General features: G+C 36.4%; 1 protein-coding gene across 1 annotated transcript in view; it reads right to left on the bottom strand.

Moving 5' to 3' along the window:
- p130CAS (Serine_rich_CAS and FAT-like_CAS_C domain-containing protein p130CAS) overlaps positions 1-20,940 on the bottom strand; it is a 63,371-nt gene that overhangs the window by 3,321 nt on the left and 39,110 nt on the right. Inside the window, exons 2-5 of the mRNA XM_018547951.1 lie at positions 19,330-19,479; positions 16,064-16,213; positions 1,069-1,198; positions 119-425 (exon numbers count right to left, since the gene is read on the bottom strand). Of these exons, the coding sequence (XP_018403453.1) occupies positions 119-425; positions 1,069-1,198; positions 16,064-16,213; positions 19,330-19,479 (737 nt within the window). The remainder of the gene's footprint in view (positions 1-118; positions 426-1,068; positions 1,199-16,063; positions 16,214-19,329; positions 19,480-20,940) is intronic.

The raw sequence follows: 20,940 nt of genomic DNA, 5'->3' as shown, positions 1-20,940 counted from the left end.
TTCGAGATTCTCGGGATTTCTGGACCTCCAAGACCAATGGAGTTACCATAATGTTATAGTCGGGGAATTTCTTGAGCCCGAACAGCGTGACGCATGGTGGAAATGCGAACGGATGTACCTGTTCGATCCGCTGAGGGAGCCGTCGTTGGTGAGGCTGGAGGCCGAGCTGCTGGGTGTGAGGGGTTGCAATGGTCGCGGCACGTCGTAACAATCCAGCGGTGTAATGCCGGAACCGCCGGAACAATTTGAGTTGGGTGTGCAGGATGTCGGCGGCCTTGGGATATCATAGCACGACGGAGCCGGACTTGGGCTACTCGCCGGCGAAGGGATCACCGGGATCGCGCGTGGTGGTACGTCGTAACACTCGTTCACGTCGCCGCCCCCATTGTCGATAGAACTTCGCACATTGTTGCTCGTATATCGTCCTGCAAGTAGAAGTTAACAAGATTTAAAGGAATCCTCGGATTAACTTCCCAGTACTGAATAGGTAGAGAAGCCATTTCACAGACGCTTATGATATGCTATGTTATAGAAGGGATAGGGCTGACAAGTGACGTGTGGATGATAAATGGAATAATTCCTGCATAAAATATTAATTTTTCGTGTACACGCACATGATAAATTTGATTTGCTCTAAATAAGAGCTTCAAAAATAGACATAAATACAATTATATATTTTTATGCATATTTATAAAAATAAAGGAAAAAATTAATATAATTTTAAATTACAATATTCTCTGTATATATTGAAACCTATAATAATATTCGAAGTTGAAGTATTTTGTATTATATGTATATTGCGAAAAAATGTTGAATTAGAAAAAGAGAGATTAATGGTACGTTAAATCGAGATTAAAATTAATCTCACATTGATAGAAATTATAAACCGATCCTAATTTAAAAAATGAGTGGCTATTAACTATTTTAGAAACTATCAATGAGAGACATGAAGTTAGTCAATATCTGAGTTACTATGAATAAGTACAATATTATAACAGAGAGAGAGATGGCTCTATCATCATTTTATATTATAGGCAAAATGTTTAGTTTGCGACGAATAATACATACCTGTATTGTGCGAATGCTCATTGTTTGTCGAGTTGAGGGGTGACTCGTGTCTGGAGGGTGGCGCGGGACTTCCCCGACTTGCTGGGAGGTCGTACAGGTAGACGTCCCCACACTTCTGCGGCGTCACAACCTGCATAATCGAAAACGGCAAAGCAATTAATTTTATCCAGATTAATTATCAGAGTTCTACGTTTTGTGTTTCTACCATCTGTGCCTGTTCGCAGTTAAATATTTTTCGTCGCGTTTCGTTCATTCTATGTCCGCAACAATTAATTGCAAGTTTAATTTCAATCAAAATTACTCAAACACGTAAAATACTAAATTAGCACATCCATTCTAATAATTCTCCAAATTAAATTATGACTCTATATATGTATAAAATTAATATATTGTTATTACATTTTTGATAATAAATTTATAAATATATAGAAAAAAGATATATGTACATTAATAAATATTAATACTAATACCTATTATAAAATAATAGATATCGTTTATCGTTTAACTCTACATATTACTCGCGAGGTATTTTTGATATTCCGATATTGTATCTCAATTTTCATTACTTTTTTGTGTGATAATTTTTAATTAAATAAAGATTAATAATATTCAATATATTCTTTAGATAAGGATAAATGTAAATTTTTTTATTGTAAAATAATTTGCGCTAATAATAATGTGTATAAATAGCATTTATATATTTGTATTTTTTAAGATTGGGATGTCCTGAATATCCTACGTGAATAATACAATAAATGGTCTCATTCATAACAAAAAATGTGCATCTATATTCATGTATTTTCAGAAATACAAATTGCATAGACTTTGCCAATATATATCACACACAATATTAAATTGATTTTTAAAACCATGCACCCTTTTTCGTACCATCGTATCCGCATTCTCGCTTAAGTAAACGTTGCCATTTCATATGCACCAGACATAAATGTTATCATGGCAGCGTTAACGTTTTCTAGAGCTCTTCGACAATCAACTTGGAAAAAGAGGAGAGATAATACCGGGGCTGATTCGATAGACGCCACAGGAGCTAAATCCACGTGAACCGCGCTCGTGACGAAACTCCTAACGAAGTTATTTGCGCGAACGCCAATCAGCTCTGTTACTCTTTCCACTGTAAGCGATGTGACCTCGAGGATCTCGTTTGAGTGCAGCCCGCCGCAGCCGCGGATTAATTCTACGAGATCGGTAATTGAGTTTCCTACGAGAAGCGAGGAGAACTCGAGGGGGAAAAAAGGGAATTTCCCTATTGGCAAAATTGCAAAAGCACCGTCCTTTCGACGACAAACATACCGTAAGGTTCACGATTTATTCTGCACAAGATACACGTACGAAACGTTTGATAACAAATAACAGTGCTCGATAAATGGTGCGATATTTCTCGTAAAAATATTATACGATCTCGAATAAAGTAACATTTCTTGCAATAATAGTTCTTCGAATCAACAATCAAATTTAATTTGTGAGATTTATTATTACTTCTGAGTTTGATTGTGTTGCAAGTTCGAAAGTAATTGATGCACAATCATATATTTGAAATAAATATACTTAAATAATAATTTATATTTATCATAAATTAAATTAATTATGATCTGTAAATGAAAATTTTATTAAAATAAAATGCTTTTGAAGAATAAAATTTTTTTGTCTGCTAACATTCTCGAATCTTTGTCTGTTAAAATAACTCGTTAAAAATAATTAAAATAATATATTTTAATAACTTCGTATCACAAATTAAATCACCGGCTGGACGTAACAGCGGCGCAAGCTTGCACATTTCGAGCGTTGAACCGCTGCGCCGGGAAAATGTAATTCCGCTGATAAAACGTGAAAGCATGGAAGTCGATGCGACATAAATATGGGAGAAAAGGGGGTGGTGAAACATCCCCCAGTGTAATCTCGGAGGCTCATCGGCCGGTGCTTTGCAATAATAAAAGCCGTGCAATTCTTGCGTTACGCTTAAGCGTGCTACGCTTTTGTTATTATTCTTTTCTTTTTTCTTTGCACGTCATGGTGCATGAACAATAGCAGTTAAGAACTTTCCCTCTTATAGAGTATCGAGGTTTTTCATTTCTGTAGAGAGAACAGAAATTAATAAATATAAATTTATATGTTATATAATAAGAAATAAAAAATTGAAAGATACAAATTCTTTAAATACATACAAATTTTATTTTTAAATGTATTGTTTTTTACAAATATATCTCAATATATCATATTAAAAATATCGCATGTATACAATTGATAATAATTTTGCAAAAAATGATGAAGTGCTTATTCCTTCTCTCTCTATTCAAAAGAAAACTACTGTACATTTTTTGTTACTTTTGTTTCGCAAAATAGTCTCAGTTACATTCTTAAAGCAAGATATGTAATATGTATAGAGAGAGATTAGAAATGTATTATAACGAGAGAGAAACGTCGGACACGCCCTGCACATAAAACGGAGCAGCTTCGACTATTATAAAGCTCGCACCGGCCGACAGCAATCCGCAATACACCATTGACGTCCAGTTTTACGTTACTGAAGTGGAACAACCGGGGCTTCTACTTACGGTCGAAAGTTCTTGATCGGCGAAACTTATTGCATATTCAAGAGAACGAGAGGAGTTGCGCATGCAAGATGCGCTTCCTCAATGTGCTCTGTCCACGGAAACGCCGAAGATACGACGGGAATCTGGGTCAGTTCTTATCGGGCAGGCAGCAAGAACCCATCCACCGAATAACACGATGCCACAACCTCGATTCCGAATCAACCCTTCCCTCCCTTCCAACAAATCATTTCGACCCCATTTGATTTGCCGATCGAGCGCGCTTGCAAGAAATCCGAAATAATTTGTTTCAATACTATCGGAGTGATTGGCTGCGAAGGCGAGATTGTATATAAATGTAAATGATGTAACTGTATAAAACTCTAAAACACGCCGATTAATTCTTATTGTATGTCATGAATATCGTGCGTGTATAAGAAGTTGTTTTCCTTTCACTAATTATATATGAAAGATCGTGCTGTAACTTTTCCTTTTGCTTAAAAACCAAACTTTACGAGAATTGTTATAACATAAAATCTTTTTGTATTTCTTCCAAAAAAAGTAGACATCGTTTAAAACAGTAACTTCTGATTAAATAAATTGTTCAAAGTCTTCACTTTGGAAATTTTGGAATTGTTCCAAGTTGGACAACGTCCGATATAAAAGTTTTTTCATCAAGTACGAAGAAAATAGTACAAGATTAAGGAAACGGAATTGAGCTTTAATTCAAAATTTCGAAGTTCAGGCATAGAGGTAGTCCAATGGAAACCTTCTCTCGAAAGAACAGCACTTTGCACTAATTGCCCCCTCTGCGAACCTGAGTTCCTTCTTGTGAGTGCACACTCGTCGTGAGAAGGTGGTCGTTACCTAGAACCAGGAAATGTGCTAATTATGCCATAACTCACTCTTGATTATAGCTCGCCTTCTATGCGACAAAGTTGAGATTACTCCTCATGATTTACGAGCGTTTTCAAATAAAGATAAAGACTACAAACATCAATTGTTTAAACGAGACAAATAGAGAAAGTCAAAATTAACACAAAAAATATAATTTGTTTATGTAGATCTCTAATCAAGAGGAGATCTTGAACGTTTGATAAATTGTTTCCATATACCTGTAGCCATTTATAGTCGTGAAATTGTAAACAGAATTCATGAAGAATTAATTCAAGGTATTGTATTAAACATGAAAATATAGATCTGAAGAGGATAAAATTAATGTATGTGATTCTAAAATGTTTACGGAAGACTGAATAAGTCGGTCGTTGAAATTAAAAATTAGTATCTATTAAAATGATTTATATTCATATTAATTTAAATTGTATATGTAATAATTTCTTCTTTGTAATATTTCTCTCACAAAATATTAAATGTATGTTCAAAAATCCTGATTACGCTATAATATCAAAAATATCAAAAATAAATGAAAATTGAAAAAATGCAATAATTTTTTTATTTTAAGGTATTATAATATCACACATGTAAATGTATATGTATGTATAAGTAAAATAAAATCAAGTATGAACATAAAAAAAACTTTTATATTCATACCATACAAAAGAACTTTTTTAAATGGATGCATAGCAGTTCGATAAAAGTTAAAAGCTGTGAAAAGAGTTCTCAAGAATAAGTACAAAGTTTTAAGAATGAGTTCTTAAGTTCATACCTCACCTCACTTTACATTTGAATGACACAGAAATCAAAGCTATATTTCTATACACGAATTAATAGCGGATTGATGAAAATTCCCCCATGTAAAACGAAGAGTGAAACGATAGACTGTATTGATGGAATAGAACGGCCGTCGAACCGCACCGTCTGCTTCGTCGTGAATTAAAGCTGCGAGCGAGTACGCTATCGCGTGTTCTTTGTTATTATGAATCGAATAGTACTATCGTAGTGGCGCGTAGTAGCAGAGGGGATGAAGGTGCGAGGGAGGATGCTGGAAGGTTGAGAGCGCTCGTGTGCAATGTAAGGGTGCACTAGAGGGATGGGGTGGCGGTGGTGGTGGCAGTGGTGAAGACCAGAACAGTCCGGAGAGAGAGAGTATACACCCTCGGTCGATACCGGGCGTCGCGGCGTTAACTGTGAAAGGCGTATTACGAGGGTGCATGAGAGAAAGCAAGGGAGAGAATAGAAGAAGGAGAATGAGAGACAGTGACGAGTTCAGAATTCTGGAGACCCTAAGGTACGAAGACATCTAAGTTTCCATGTAGTTTAAATAATTTACGAACGCAATTTTCATCGTGTTATGAAAAATAAAGACTTTAGGAAGTAGACGAAGGCTGAATTTGCTTTTACTAATTTGAAATAAATGGAAATTTATAAGAGTTTACAAATTTTTAGATATATACATTCTAAACATAAAAATTTATTTCACTTATTAATAGATCTGCTAGATGCGGATAATATAACTTTATCGATTCAAAAGTTAATTCTTTTTAAGATTTAATCTTAATACAGATTACACATTTCGTTACATAAATAGGCGTTGATCACTCTTTTCTACAAATATAAAATAAAAATCAATTTAAATAAGAGAAAATCATAAAATTAATTTTTATTGTAAGTGCATGTATAAATGTAGTATATAAATTCAAATTTAGAATACAGATTGCTTTTTTAACCGTTTGCTTAAAATCTATGCAATATATTGTATATAAATACAAAAATAGGTATTAATTATTGATTAAAGCTTTATTAATTATAGATCCGCTCCTGACAGGGGTGAAAAGAGAATGGGAGAAAGAGAGAAATAGAAGGGAAAGGAAGAAGAAAGAGGAGGTTGGGGAGATAGAAAGGTTACCATGGAAACGCGGAAGGAGGCTCGCCTACGGAAGCAGGACTCTCGGTTTGTCTCAGGTCGCGATAAGAATTTTTAGGCACGACTATCGGAGAGATTTACGCATTTTGACTTCACAAAAGGTGTCTCCGTAAATATCTTATACGAAAAGAACTTGCGATAAATTTTAATCGCATTTTCGAAAAGTTAGATTTGAAAGAACGTGGTGAAAAGACTACAATTTATATACCCAGATATTACGACATTTAATGCAAATCCACAAAAATTGACTTTCCATTTATCTCTTATAAAAGAATCATTTTGAATTCACGCGAGGACCTTGCGTGAAATTCTTTGTAAAACGTTACCGCACTATATCATCAAATCTCCCCTTGTGAGTTTCCACATTTCGTGCAAGCATCCAAACGTACGCGCGAACTTGCGCTTTACATAAATCCTGGTCCCAGCTGACATTGCATCGCGATGAATTTCAGCAACGACTGTATTTACATTAGTAATTTACGTGCAACAGCCAGTTGCACAGATCGCGTAATACACCCGCAAGACGTGAACACCGTAGTAATCCTGTTGGACTGCTGCTTATGAAGTTCTCGCATGGAACTCGCAAAACTTCGGATGCACTTTCGTCCGAAACGTGCGCAGAATAATAAAATCGAACGGAAGACGGCCGACTATAAGATGTATGAAAGCGGTGGCTGTATAATGATAGCTGTGTGTGTGTGTGTGTGTGGCTTCGTCAACTATTACTAGTCAAACTTTAATCATAATTTCAATGAACCTCTATCGCTACCTCTAGTCGACAATTTCTTTACTATAAAGTATACTGCGAAAGTAATTTTTAAGTGGGTATTAAAGTCTTCTTTCGTTCGCGCGCTATTAAATATTTATCTTTATATTTTGACAAGAAAAAGATGGATAAAAAAATTCTATTAAAGAGAAGTTATGTGATCGTGATTAGGTAGTAATCAAAGCTACAGTTGATTCAGGACTTAGATCGAGTCACGCTATCCCTAGAAAAGCATATTTCATTACTTATATACTTACTCTGTAATGCGGAAATGTAACCTTTCGCCTCTATGAGTCAAACAATATGATATTATCTCTTTGTAGATCGCTTAAATGATCGCACTATATTGCTATTAATAACGTCGTTTGTTGACGCAGGTCATTGATTCTGCGTGAAACCACCAATAAAAATATCAATAGTCCTATCTGATTAATCAGGATGAGCGAGGTGAACACCCGAGAAAGATAGATAATAAATCGCGCACGATAATAGGACTTTTTACGATCCTAGTGATAGCGCGAGTATGTGTATATGTACGCTCACGCCGGTTTATTACGCGAGATAACATCGCTTATTGTCCCTTTAATAAACGGTCGGGATGGTCTCTCGACGATCAAGAAGAAGCGGCTACTGTTACAGGCTCTTGTCGGGTCGCGGCTTCTACTTCGATCGTCCGGAGTCACTCGAAAGCGCCCTGGAAGCGAGTGATTTACGCTAGTTAATCCACGACGGCCGTACCGTGAGATGAAATTGGATTTCTCGTTTCATCCCGCGTTATAAATCCGCGAGATAATTCTGCGCCGCGCGGTGTTGAGGCCAGTCCGTTTCGAATCTAGATTGCTTTGAGGTGTACCCTTATCGAGTCGCGTTATCAGCATGTCATAGCGAACTAAAATTAGGGATACAAAAGATAGGAGTGTTAGTTAGAAACAGAGAAATAAGATTTCCAAGATAATGTTATGTGTGCACGCGATGTCCTCTTCTTTATAAAAACCATAAAAAAAGTAAAATATAAATGCGAATGGAAAACATATATTTACATTTTTTTAATAAAAATCTTTTATAAAAAATATGAACAAACTCTGTGCGTTAAATCCCTTATACAGAATCCCTTTACTTTACATTGTCGCTAATCATGGCGTGAATAATCGCCGAGCCGAGCGGAACACAATAAAGTCGCTGTCGACTCGACGACGAGGATCTCCTAATGACTCGTGTAAATAGGCTTTTCCCGGTAAACGGAAGGTGGGATCACGCGAGAAACGACATGCAACGACGATCTCTCAAGCGGCCTCCAGTCACGTGTCGACGGAAACAAACTCGCCTGTGGATGAGAGGGAAATTAAGATCAGGCAGGGAAATTGTGCGGCGAACGGAGATCTGACCGAACGCGGGGAGTTGCGAGGAAAGAGGGACTGTTTGCAGTCCGTCGAGGGGAAACACCCTTTCCTTCGGAAAGCTGGAAACGAATGGCGAGAACCAGCAGGTCGACACGAGTGAAACGACGAGAGCTGACGCGTGACTTCGACGCGTTTTCACGGAAGTTGTTGTAATACGAGAGAAAAAAACGTTTCTTCAATAACATAAGAGTTTTTGAAAGCAGAATTCTTAACGAATGTACTTACAGTGTTTTCCTCTGTAAATTTTAATATTAACAGATTAAATTAATCGATTAAATTCTCGGTATATGTATACAGAATGTATTTGACGATATTGAAATATAATCAGTGATAAATAATAGCTGATTAGTTTCAATACTTTCTTATCATATTACACACATATTAGAAAAACTGATTAATATACAGAAACTTAATTAATTATAGAACATTAAAAATAGAACGCTCTGGCCCGATCAAATGGTTGCCCATTCATACGAAGTTCCGGATGTATTCTCAATCATTTTTTTATCCTTCATAACTCTCGTCTCAGATAAACAGCTGCTCTAATTGATCAATGACCCAAGTAAATGAAATTCACTATTTATCGCTCTATCAGTAACGCTTCTGCTTTTTAAAACAATATACAGCTACTATCGAGCGGAACAGCTTGTCGTTAGCAAGAAAGTTAATGAGAAAGAACAAATTAGGCGTGTCACGATGTGATAAAGAGCTGAGGCGTGACTTTAACGCGTTTCCCGTGGTAGCTATTACGAAAGAGGGCGAGAAGTATCGTTCGAAAGATAAGTCTTTGGTTCTAACGAGTACGCTTGCGGTGTTTCTTTTCAAGAACTTTTTCTCGGAAAAATTTGGAGAGAGAACTTTTTTAAATACAGTTCTTCTAGGATCGGGCAATTTATCCCCACGTGATCGCGCGGGGATTCAGAAATACGGGATAAAAAAAGTTAACCGAAGTAAGCAACGTTTGCTGCCTCCTAAGCGCAATGAAAGGGCGACACGTGACTTCGAAGCGATTTCTTGCTGGAAGCCATTACGAAATAGAGTGCATTATTTTTCTAAAGTCGGATTTTACTCAGTCTAACGCGGTATTTCTCTTCAAGAACATTTCTAGAATTTCCCGAGCAAGAATGTCTCTGTGAAGTTAGCACCTCAACTTTAAAAATCGGAAATTTTAATAACAGTACTGCTTGCACCCGCAATAGTTCTAGAGTTCCTGATAGGTTTCATCAATAGTACTGTTGATTTAGGTCAAAAATTTTTAAAAATAAAAATATGCGGTGCTAACTTCGCGCGGCACCGCAAGATTTGAAAAAGCCGATTTTTATGACGGAATCTCACAGTACTCGAAGAGTACTACAGTTCCTGATCGATTATAACAATAGTACCGGCCATTAAATATTTTTAAATAAATTTTTAAAAAAAGAGTTCGCACCTCAACTTTCAAAAAAAATTTTTTTCTTGCGCTATTTTGTAGTACTCGAAGAGTACTACAGTTCCTGATCGGTTTTAGTGACACTACCCACCTTTTTAATATATTTAAACAATTTTTCGATCCGCGCGCTGGCACCGCACGTCAAGAGTAAAGTAACCCTAAACAGCCAGTACTGGCCGACTTTTCGACTTTTTCCGGCAGTACTACAATAGTTCCGAAGAAATATGCAGGTGTCGACCCGAGTACGCCTCGTTTAATACGTTTAAATAATTTTTTAATTTCGGGGAGTTGTTTTCCTTGTAAACATTTAAAGCTTATACAATTTTGCGCAAAAGGATATTTGAATTTAACAGTTTTAAAAAATAAAACAATTTAGATTATTCGATTCTTTCAGATAAAATAATCAACAGTAATTGAAATCAGCGTTACGTTATGTACCTCATAAATGCAATAACAGCCGCAGAAGTCGGAGTAATAAACGAAAACGGTCTTAATTCGCGGCGGATGCTATAAAAAAAGGTACCAGACCGGTCGTGTCTGCGATCAGAAATTTGCAAGCGCCAAGAACGAGTGGATAATCCCACGCGAGTTTCACAGTTCATTGATAACGGTCGTTAAAGACAGGCTCAGCCCACGTTCAGACAACTCCCGTCTTAGCGGAGTATATCTTCCTCGATATCCGTCGAGCAGGCCTGTCTACTGTTCCCGCTATCCAGCCACCTCCTTCTTCACGTCCCCTCCTACCTTTTCCATGCCATTTTCAGCCTGTGCTTTGCAACGGCGATGAGGTTCGTCTACTCGCCGTCGCCAATGGCGGCTTCAAGAAGCACTCGCGCCCCGGGCGGATATTATTTTGTTCTCCCGCGCTATATATCGTTATCGCGCCACCATTTGCGTTCACAAAGCGAAAGGTATGAGAGGAACATCCTAGAGGCAGGCAGCTGCTGGAAGACGAACGTTGCATCCGCCTCGCGCAGAATTATTCTTGTGATCTGAATGCAAAAGCTAAATATCCGCGTTTTTTTTTTAAATTCCTCAATTATCGTTTGAATAAGATGATAACTAAAAAGCTACACTGTGGAAAAAATCTTGTTGCATCAATTGAAATTCTGATAAATTCAACCAGAAATGTACAAATTAAACATTAGTTAAATCTATCGATTATTCTAGTTAAAATGATCAGAATTTCAATTACAACCAGAAATCTAATTCATATAATTAGAATTCATTTTATATTCGCACTATTTGTTGATACAACTAGAACATTTTTCTTGGTGTAATGTCGCTATTTTGAAGAATCATGCTATCTATTTTTTATTCCATTAATTTCAAGTACCAACTTGATTGGCACTGTTCTCTCTCTCTCTCTTTGTGTTTTAATAAATCATATGCACATTAACAATTTTTCATCAAATATTTGTGCACAATTTATAACAATTTTTTGTATACATTACATTTGTATTTAATTAAAATTTGTCGTAAACAGAATTTCCAAATAGCATTTGCATTTGCCGCCCACGCGGAAACGAGCGAGTTGCACTTGTCGTGCGCAGATTCGTGTACGCCACTGGCTGTTGCAAACCGAGGCAGTCGAACATGCTACGATCTGGTTATTCTAGTTAACATCACCGGTGCACGAAGCTCCTTTCGCCTACGTCGTACGCACTCGTGTTTCTCCTCTTGTATATGTCAAGAATTTAAATATTCACAACATATAAATGGCAAGTTTAATCTACCAGACCACGAAATGGTCTCGTTTTCATGAACCACAGGAAATATCTTGGTAGTATAAGTTAAACGTAGTTGTGTAAGAGATAGCCAATTATAAAAAAATAAATAGTATTCTACTTTCTTCGAAACATAAAAAATGGTTAAAGAAATAAGAGATTAAATTAAATCCAATTTAATAAGAATGCATTTAAGATGCACGAAATACAGAAATTACGATCCTTAAAAACAAAATTAATTCTTCTGAAAAATATTTAATTAAAAGCTTTTCTAAATTATGTATTATTTGGATTTTCATTAAAAAAATATCAAACCCATTTATGGATACTATTTTTAAACCAAATCTGCACAGAATTTCTTTTAGCAGTCGTAAATTTATATATTGAAAAATTTGATTGGATATGTATTGGAAATTTTTGAATGTTTTAAATGCATTGAAAATTTATTTTAAAAGATTTGCATATTTATACTTCAAATAAAAAGAATTATATATTCGTGTATAAAAGACTGATGTGAACATCACATATTTCATCTCTCTATTTTTTATCATCTCTGATTTATTTATCTTTCAACTACTGTCCTCTAACTATTTATTTTTTTATCACTGATTTATAGTTGTTTCGTGCAATGACTCGGATAGCCGCAGTTAGGAGAGAAGCACCCGATCTCGCAGATTTCTAAGGCGTAAAAACGTGCTCGAGTTATTCTCGGAAGTCGGGAGTAGCCGGCGAGGAGTAAACGGAAGAGGAGTGCGAGGGTACGCAATCGAGGAAGAGAATTCTCGTGGATGTACACAGAGACGCAGGATGAAACGCGTCCACTCTTCTTTGAGGCTAACCGCCCTAGACATTCCATCGAGATGACTCCATGGGATCCCATTGCGTGCGCGTGCGGGTGTGTTTCATCCACACATTCGCGTTGCAAGGGAAACGTTGCGGAGGAGAGAAACAGAGAGTAGCGACGTCAGAAAGTGGACACTGTTCAGAATTGGCGGACATATAAGGACATCGGCGGACCTACGAGTCAGAAAAGGTAGCCCCTTGTAAGGTATCTTGCAGAATGGGCTTCTTGTAAATCGCTTCGAGACGCAATACGACGGTATGTCACCGCTGTAATGGATAGGAAGAGTAGATGGAAGGTGGAGCGATTGGGGTGGTCTTATAAAAGGTGGTAATACCTTACCGTGACATCCGTGAGGTATACTCCCTGAAGACTTATCGCGTATCGATTGTTTTCGCGAGCTGAGAAATTTACATTCCTTGTTCGATCGTAAATATGCAGGAACATGTAATGTTTTTTTCTTATAGCTATTGTTCACTTAAAATGCAGGTTTAATATACGTTCGTGTTGGACAAGCTGATACATGATAAATTATGTTTGCTATTTGCGTGAAATTTTACACATTTGTAAATATGGAACTACTAGTTTCCTAACATTTTTGCTTTTAATTTTTTTGCTTTTAGTAAAGTCTACAGTTATGTATGTGATATTTCATTATTAAAAACAAGAAGATAAAGAAAAATTGCATAAAAGAAAAAAAAATTTTTTATATAAAAGAAACAAAAGAATGCTGGAATTCAAAATTCTACAATATGAACAACTAAATCCGAACCTCTCGTGTCACATGTAAATAAGTACTTTGCGTTCCAATGTAGTCACTCGCGTGACGAAGCTGATACGAGAAAGCACATTCGTTACATTGACTTTGCGACGACGACGACGACGACCGTGTCGTATTTCTATCGTAGAAATGCACATGCGTGCATTGCGACGAGACGACAACAGAGATATGTCCGGATGTTCGTCCGTGAAAAGATCGCACAGAGCAAAAAGTCCTTGCAGACCAGCCAGGAAACAAGAAGAGCTCGGAGAGACTGCCAGCAAGAAGCCAACCGTCTTTAACGCACTCTAGTACCCCGAAATACATTGTTCGCAAAAGACTAGATCGAGTCTTGAGACATCCAAAAATGGTTCAAGACGAACATAGAAAATTCAATATAGAATAATAAATAATTCTGCAACTATAAATATATTAATTTAAATAGTAAAAAATTTAAAAATTAATATAAATTTTGAAGTAAAATATATATTGTATACGTAGAATAATTCGATAATCTATCATATTAAAAAATTAATTTAACAAAAGAGAAATAAAATAATTTTCCAAATTCTCGATTTCTGCAGACGATTTTTTTAAATTGCTTATTTCTAACATTAATTGTATATATTGTAGAATTAATAATATTATTATGACACACACACACACACACACACACACACACACAGACACATTGAAATAAATCAGGATACTTTTATATACATTTATATGTATTATATCAATTTCGGAGATCAGCGATAATTTTTATACAAAGGCAATTACTTTCGCTCTAGCGCTATGTATAGTGGACAAACTCACCGCTTTAATCGACCGAGCTCGTATTCATTTTATCGAATTGATGTCAGTGGCAGATGTTAAAACGCGACAGAGCCAGATACGCAGCGATAGCCGCGACGACGGCCATCCAGAAGAGCCGAACGAACCAAGTGACCGTCAGCTGATTTTGACAGATTCTGTTTCAGCGAATATGGGGGCGTAAAAGGTCGGCCCCCACGACGAACACAATGAACTGTCGTCCGAGCTCCATTGTCAATTCCGCGGTGCAGTCTCCCAATTCGTGACCAACGAAGCGATATAATTGTTCGGACAGAAAAATCAGGAAAGTAACACGAATACTCGTGGTTTGGATAGCTCCCCGACATTCCAATGAAGAATTGACTGTCCCATCCACGAAACCGGAGTGTAGTACACATTGTATCAAAATAAAGGGAGCTTATATGAACAGTTACATGAAAGAGATAACTTTATTTTCATTTCATTGAAATCTTGTTGTTAAATAGAATTTATACACTTTGTTTGAAACAAGATCATCTTTCTGATAATTAAGTTTTTAATTGTTTTGAAAAAAATATTACCAATATAATAAGCGATTACTTTATTTAACTTCGATTATTTTATTGTACGGCTGTACTTTCTAGTCGCAAAAAATAAAAAAATTGATCATTATTTGCTTGTAAATTCGCACGTATCTAGTCCATATATACGTTTATAATTTAAAAAATGGAAAAATTATAAACGTATATGGACTAGACACGTGCGAATTTACAAGCAAATAATGATCAATTTTTTTATTTTTTGCGGCTAGAAAGTACAGCCGTACTATAAAATAATCGAAGTTAAATAAAGTATGAAGAGCACATTATATATTGTTAGTAAATAATTGTATTATTTATTAACAATAGTTAAATATGTAAATTATATTTTTTTTATATCAAAATTCTTAATCTGCAAATATCCACCTATAATTGTGATTTTTACATTCCAGTAGCAAAAAAACAAAGTTCATTATCAGTCACAGTTTTCTTGTTTTGGAATTCATACCTATCTTTTTTTATTTCTTTTTTTTTTAAAAAGAATATCAAGCAAATCTAATATAAATGATGATCTCAATTACTATAATAAATTGTAGAAAAATTAATAATATATGACTTTTTAATTCGGATAAAGAAAGCATCGCAGGTGATGTATAAAAAAAATTAAATGACTTCTTTGTTTAAAGGAACATAAATCTACAGACCGATCAGACATATCGCGCTTGAAAAATCCTGTCCATAGTTGCGCTTACAAATGATCGATCGGTAGGGAGTCGCCGTTGCTCTTGTATGCCCTTTCAGCTAGCGGATATATTAATTCGAGAAGCCAGCTGTTGCAGTCAGACTAATAAAGCGTCATTCAAATACGAGGCATGGAGGAAAAATGATCGTTGTAATTATGTGTTTCTGCGAATCCTTCAGAATTTCATTTGCGGGTGTAAAGAATTCGTGTTTAAAGTTAAAATTATAAAATTCATAAACAATTAGTGTTTACTGCGGTTTACTGAATGCTTATAATGGATGCACAGTACATTTCGGTGTTTAAGATAAACACGAATTTTTAACTTCGACTCCTCTTTGTATAATAATTAAATCAATTTTGCAATTATTTGCACGGCTTTTATGCATGTTACATAATAGTTTTTAACATACTTAGTTTATTTCAAGTTACATTCGAACAATAATAAACTTACAGATCAAAACTAAGTCGATAATATGGAACGTCATACGCAGCAATATAGAATATACTTTCGCTTGCGATTAAGAATAAGAATAAACGCGCAAAATGCAATACATACACACACGTCTATATACATGTAGGTTTAAAATATAATATGTGTAATTAGAGAATAGTTTCAAATAACTCACCCTGTTGGGCTGTACGTGCCAGCTACGTCTTTTCCCATGTCTCTGTATGCCATCTTCTGCAATGGTTAGGTCGGCCCTGCTGCCGACCAAACAACCCCCCGTATCGTATTGGCCAACCAGAAGCCTCAATCGATTTCCTGGACAAATGCCCTAGAGGAGCAAAAAATACATACAATAACGTAACAACAGCTCACTTCCGATGCTTCACACAAATAAATTTTTAATCGCGCATGTCCTATCGATATATTTTCAGAAAGTTTAATGAACCTCCTCCTTATAATTAAAAATCTTCTAATGCTAAATAAATAAACAAATAATTTATTATATTATTAATATTTTTCTAAAGATTTTTATTTAGTTATATTCAAAAATATATTGTAAAAAATTAAACATTTTTTATTTCTTAAAGAGATTTTTAATTGAGTTAAAAATCTCCTTAGAGTTGTTAGTTTCATATATTAGAAAAATTAATTTAGATTCTTCATTGTTGTATTTTTATTCATCTGTTCTTAATTTTTGTACCGCCTACTCTTTCTCCATAAAAAGGCGCGGTAGCTTTTTGGCTTACTCGCACGCTTGAGAAGGACTTTCGGGTGAGAGAAGGTTCCAATTAGCCGTCCTTGCTTGTGAGTGTGTCACGAGTTTGTGTAATTTCGTGTGATCGAGACAAAAATAAACGTTACACCCTTCGTTGCGTCGTGCCTTGAGCCTTGAGGAATAAGCGTTGCCATCGAGTGATGCATGCCGCGCATAAATTCATTCGTTTATCTTGAGTGCTACAAAGTTGTAACTCATAAATCTCAAGATCTCGCGTTTTCGGTGGAACAGCACTAAAACGTTGCCAACATTCTCGGTTTTAGTAATACTTGTCGAAACTTCAGATTTCTCGATATAACTTTATTAACGGAAAAAAAAAGTGAGGAAATATATAAGTAACATAAAAAGAATCTTTGTCAGTTTAATAAATTGTCTATTTTTGATCTTGCAGATCAACAATTCATAATTCGGTAAAGCGAAATTCATTAATCTTTTCGTAATTAATTATTACTGGGGGGGGGGTCTTCATGTTATTTCAATTCATTAAATGCAATCAAAGCAGGAGTGTTGATAACATAAGTGGTATTGATAAAATCAAATTTAATTTTAATTAAGCTTTCGCGATATCGAATGACGAATCTCTCACTAAAAAATAGTAAGAATTTGATAACTCCAATTCACCAGTAGGTCGCGAAAATGTCCGTCATAAGTCCACAAACCGCTGATTCAACCGATACCTTTAGCAATATAGTCTATTTCGACGACGTCAAAAGTTCCCAGTTTCCAATAAAGATCAGGAGACCGTATCATTCAATCACCCTCCACCCACGTCACATCGCCTTACTCTCAATTACTGCCTCACATAGGTATGTCTCCAAACAGATCGCACGTGTGTTGGTCGTAGCAACGGCGATGAGCCGAGTGTTTCAGCAAACGGAAGTCATTTCAGGAAAAGTAGCTCGATAAGATCGACGTGTGCAGTGAAGAGATTACCCGAGATCGTGGACTCGATTTGAGAAGGACTACGTTCAAACACGGATATAATCTCGTAGAATTTTCAAAACTACAACCCGAATGGAGACTCAATCAACCGCAACTTGGCAAATGAATTAATTATTATTTACAAAGCGTTTAATGTTAGTCTATTTCTTTTATAGTATCGGAAATAGTTATATAACTGTTTTCTTGATCGTGAATTGTCACGAAACTTTAAGTGTGTTTAGATGGGTTTTATCGTTCTTCTTTTAAGAGTACCGTACCTAGTTAGTGATGTAAAAATATTTACGATGGTTGGTATCGCAGACTCGAGACTGCTTCTATATCGAAGGTAATTGCAAAGTACGATCGTTAGTCCCATTTCCGCGATAATAATGTTGCCTCGTCATACCTCGAGAACCACCAGAGCCGCTCTGGTGCATCGGCTCTTATGCATTATACAGATGTGCATAAGCAGTCTCGTGCACGCGAGGTACTTGTACATAGAAGCTGACGACAGCTTTGTTACTGTCGGAGATAAATTTGCTTTTTGAATGGAGCATCACGAGCAGTCATCAAAAATGAGATACAAAATTAAGGGAACAAAATATTAAGAGCTCAATATGATAATATGAAAGTTACATTTTGCATAACGGTGTACATATGTTACACAAACACGTGAATAGACGAGGATAAGTAATAATGTAACAGAAATAAAATTCATAAAAACTACAAATTTTTAATTTGTTATAAAAATATATGCTAAACGTTTATGACTTTCCGTTGAATAAACCGAAAAAATCACACAAGTGAGACAGGAAATTATATAAATAAATCCAAGCGAAATGAAACAATTATTAAATTGACGCAGAGAAAAGTAATACACTGAACTTTATTAATATAACTGGATATTATATGAATTAATAACAAATTCTCTGGCGTATTTTACATCGAATTGCAATGACTTCATCGACGAAACTTCAATCTTTTCGTTATTCATAATTTGAGAGAAATTTCTTTTGTCTCTTGCTCTCTCGTTTCTCTACCTTTCTAATTAAACGATCATGTTCTTAATAATTGATAATCAGGTCTGTGCGCAGTCATGTCTGACATCAGCCCGAAGGCAGAGATCACGAAGCTAGATCATCGTAATCGAATGTCCTATTTTCGTGGCAATAATAATACCTCTCTCAGAAGAGAGAAAAAAGAAAAAGAAGGAAAGACAGTCTCGTTCTGGATCTGTGATCTTATGCATTACAGAGACGCGCATAGATAATACGTATGTGGAAATACCTAACACGTGGTTTTTGTTAATAGAATGGATAAACTCCATTAGAATGTAGTAGAACAAAGAGAGACGCAGTTAATAGAGACGCAAGCGGAATTCCCAAACGCGAGGAAGTTTCGTATATTACACGTTCGCCTAAGGCATTCTCGATTAGGCAGAAAATTGGATTGTAATCAGATTTAGAATTTCAGTATATACTTACAAACAAGCCGTAAGGTACGAAGATAAAGTAAATTCGTTCAAATTTGTTTAAAATGTGAAATCTATTATTTTGTGAGAGTTTATAATAAAATCGATTATTTTATTATAAAGCTACGAATGAAGTAATCCTTCTTTGAGATAGAGATCCCGCGAAACTTATAGAAATTCCCTACGATGTTGTTTCATAAGGAATCTCGAATTTTCAAGAATTCTATTTGAGACGGATTCGTAGATAAAAACTTTATGTCTTTTGAAATAACTATACCTGTCGACCTCGCAAAGCGCACAACCACCATCCTTCAAGACCAGCAGTATTCTGTTCCAGCACGGTGAGGACGTCGCCTTTTCGAAAGGCCAGCTCGTCAGGCGCCTCTGCGATATTATCGTACAGAGCTCGTGCTTTCACGCATTTTTGCTGCAATGTAAAAAGAAAAAAACAGTGAGCACAAAAAATGTAAAACAACAATGGAAACTAACAGAAAAATAGTCGTAAGACAAAATAAAGAGATTTCAAATCTCCGCAATACTAGACTGTTATTCGCGAATGTATAAATCGATATTTCCAACATTATTGATGGCTCGTTGCAAAACAACGCGTGGTAAGCTTTACCGAGAGCGATCGTTTTTATAGCAACATCTCCAAGAAACACACGAAAGTCAAATAAAAGGAATTAAAATAACTTTATTTTTATTCTTAACATCAATATAAACCAGTCAAATTTTGTGACCAAGAATCATCATTTTGATTTTCATGATGTTTAACACAAAGTTACTTGGATTTTCTCTTGGCTTGGTGTGTTTCCTTAGATTAGTGTTTCGCGGCGACGAATTCCGCTCGTAGACACCCCGTGTGTCTCTGACTCGACACTTTCGACGGCGCCGGATGTGCGATACCGTATTGCGGGCAGATGGCACGTCGTCGTATCGGTGCCGCAGAAGCAATTGGTTTCATTCGAAAAGTCAACGAGCCGGTGGTGGTTTCCACACGCGCGCCAATTGGGCTATTGGGCACGCAGTAAAACGGCATAGCAGCAGTTCGCAGCGTCGTCGTCGGCAGTGCGCCCTTCGGTCAATTTAAATCCATAAAATCCTAGCACCACATCCCTCTCCGCTCTCGTCCATCTGCCGCGTCTATTTCGAGAGACGGCGGCGATCTCGCCTGTCCTGTTGACTTGTTCGGCCGCCGCCGCGCCGAGGAGAGACGTAACGATCACTTAAACGGCGATCCCGTCCTCGAAGTGCAGCGCGCGGTAGACGCGTTTTACGAGGAAGCTGCGGCGAGATCTGTCCGTCATCCGCCTCCCTCTCTCAAGCGAGTTTAATTGAAGCGCCTTGAACGATCGTGTCGTCTTTCCTTCTCGTATCTGTTTGAGTTCGTTTTTTTTTTTTTCCACTAGCTGGTAAACGATGATGTCACATACGCGATCTTCGGTGAAGTTCCGGAGCAAGCGACGTCGCCGCGGAATTAACGCGTCGCTACGATCATTAACACGGATGCCTCTATTAAATGTAATTGCCTGCACTTCCATGAACACCGCGTGGAAAATCGAGCCCTTGCGGTAGCGATAATTTGTTCTAACGCGGTGCATTTAAGCGAAAGGAAGATATGCTCGTGTTCGGAGAGAAATTCTATGGGAGGAAGTAGCTTGTGTAACTAAATATATACACAGCAATAAAAGAGAGAAATATTTAGAGAATAGAAAGGAAAAGTTTAATATAATAAAAATGATTGTAATAGAGAGAAGAGCAGAATGGTAGAATTTTTAACTTTCTCGAATGAACTGAGATAAATTTTAATCCACTGCTAATAATAAATTGATAATCCATTCATAACAAAGTTCATTCTTAACAAAGTTTTTCCCGTTTCAATTATATT

This window comes from Cyphomyrmex costatus, unplaced genomic scaffold (genome assembly GCF_001594065.2).
Source record: "Cyphomyrmex costatus isolate MS0001 unplaced genomic scaffold, Ccosl1.0 scaffold69, whole genome shotgun sequence".
Taxonomy (NCBI): domain Eukaryota; kingdom Metazoa; phylum Arthropoda; class Insecta; order Hymenoptera; family Formicidae; genus Cyphomyrmex; species Cyphomyrmex costatus.
This window is presented reverse-complemented; position numbering and strand designations above follow the sequence as displayed.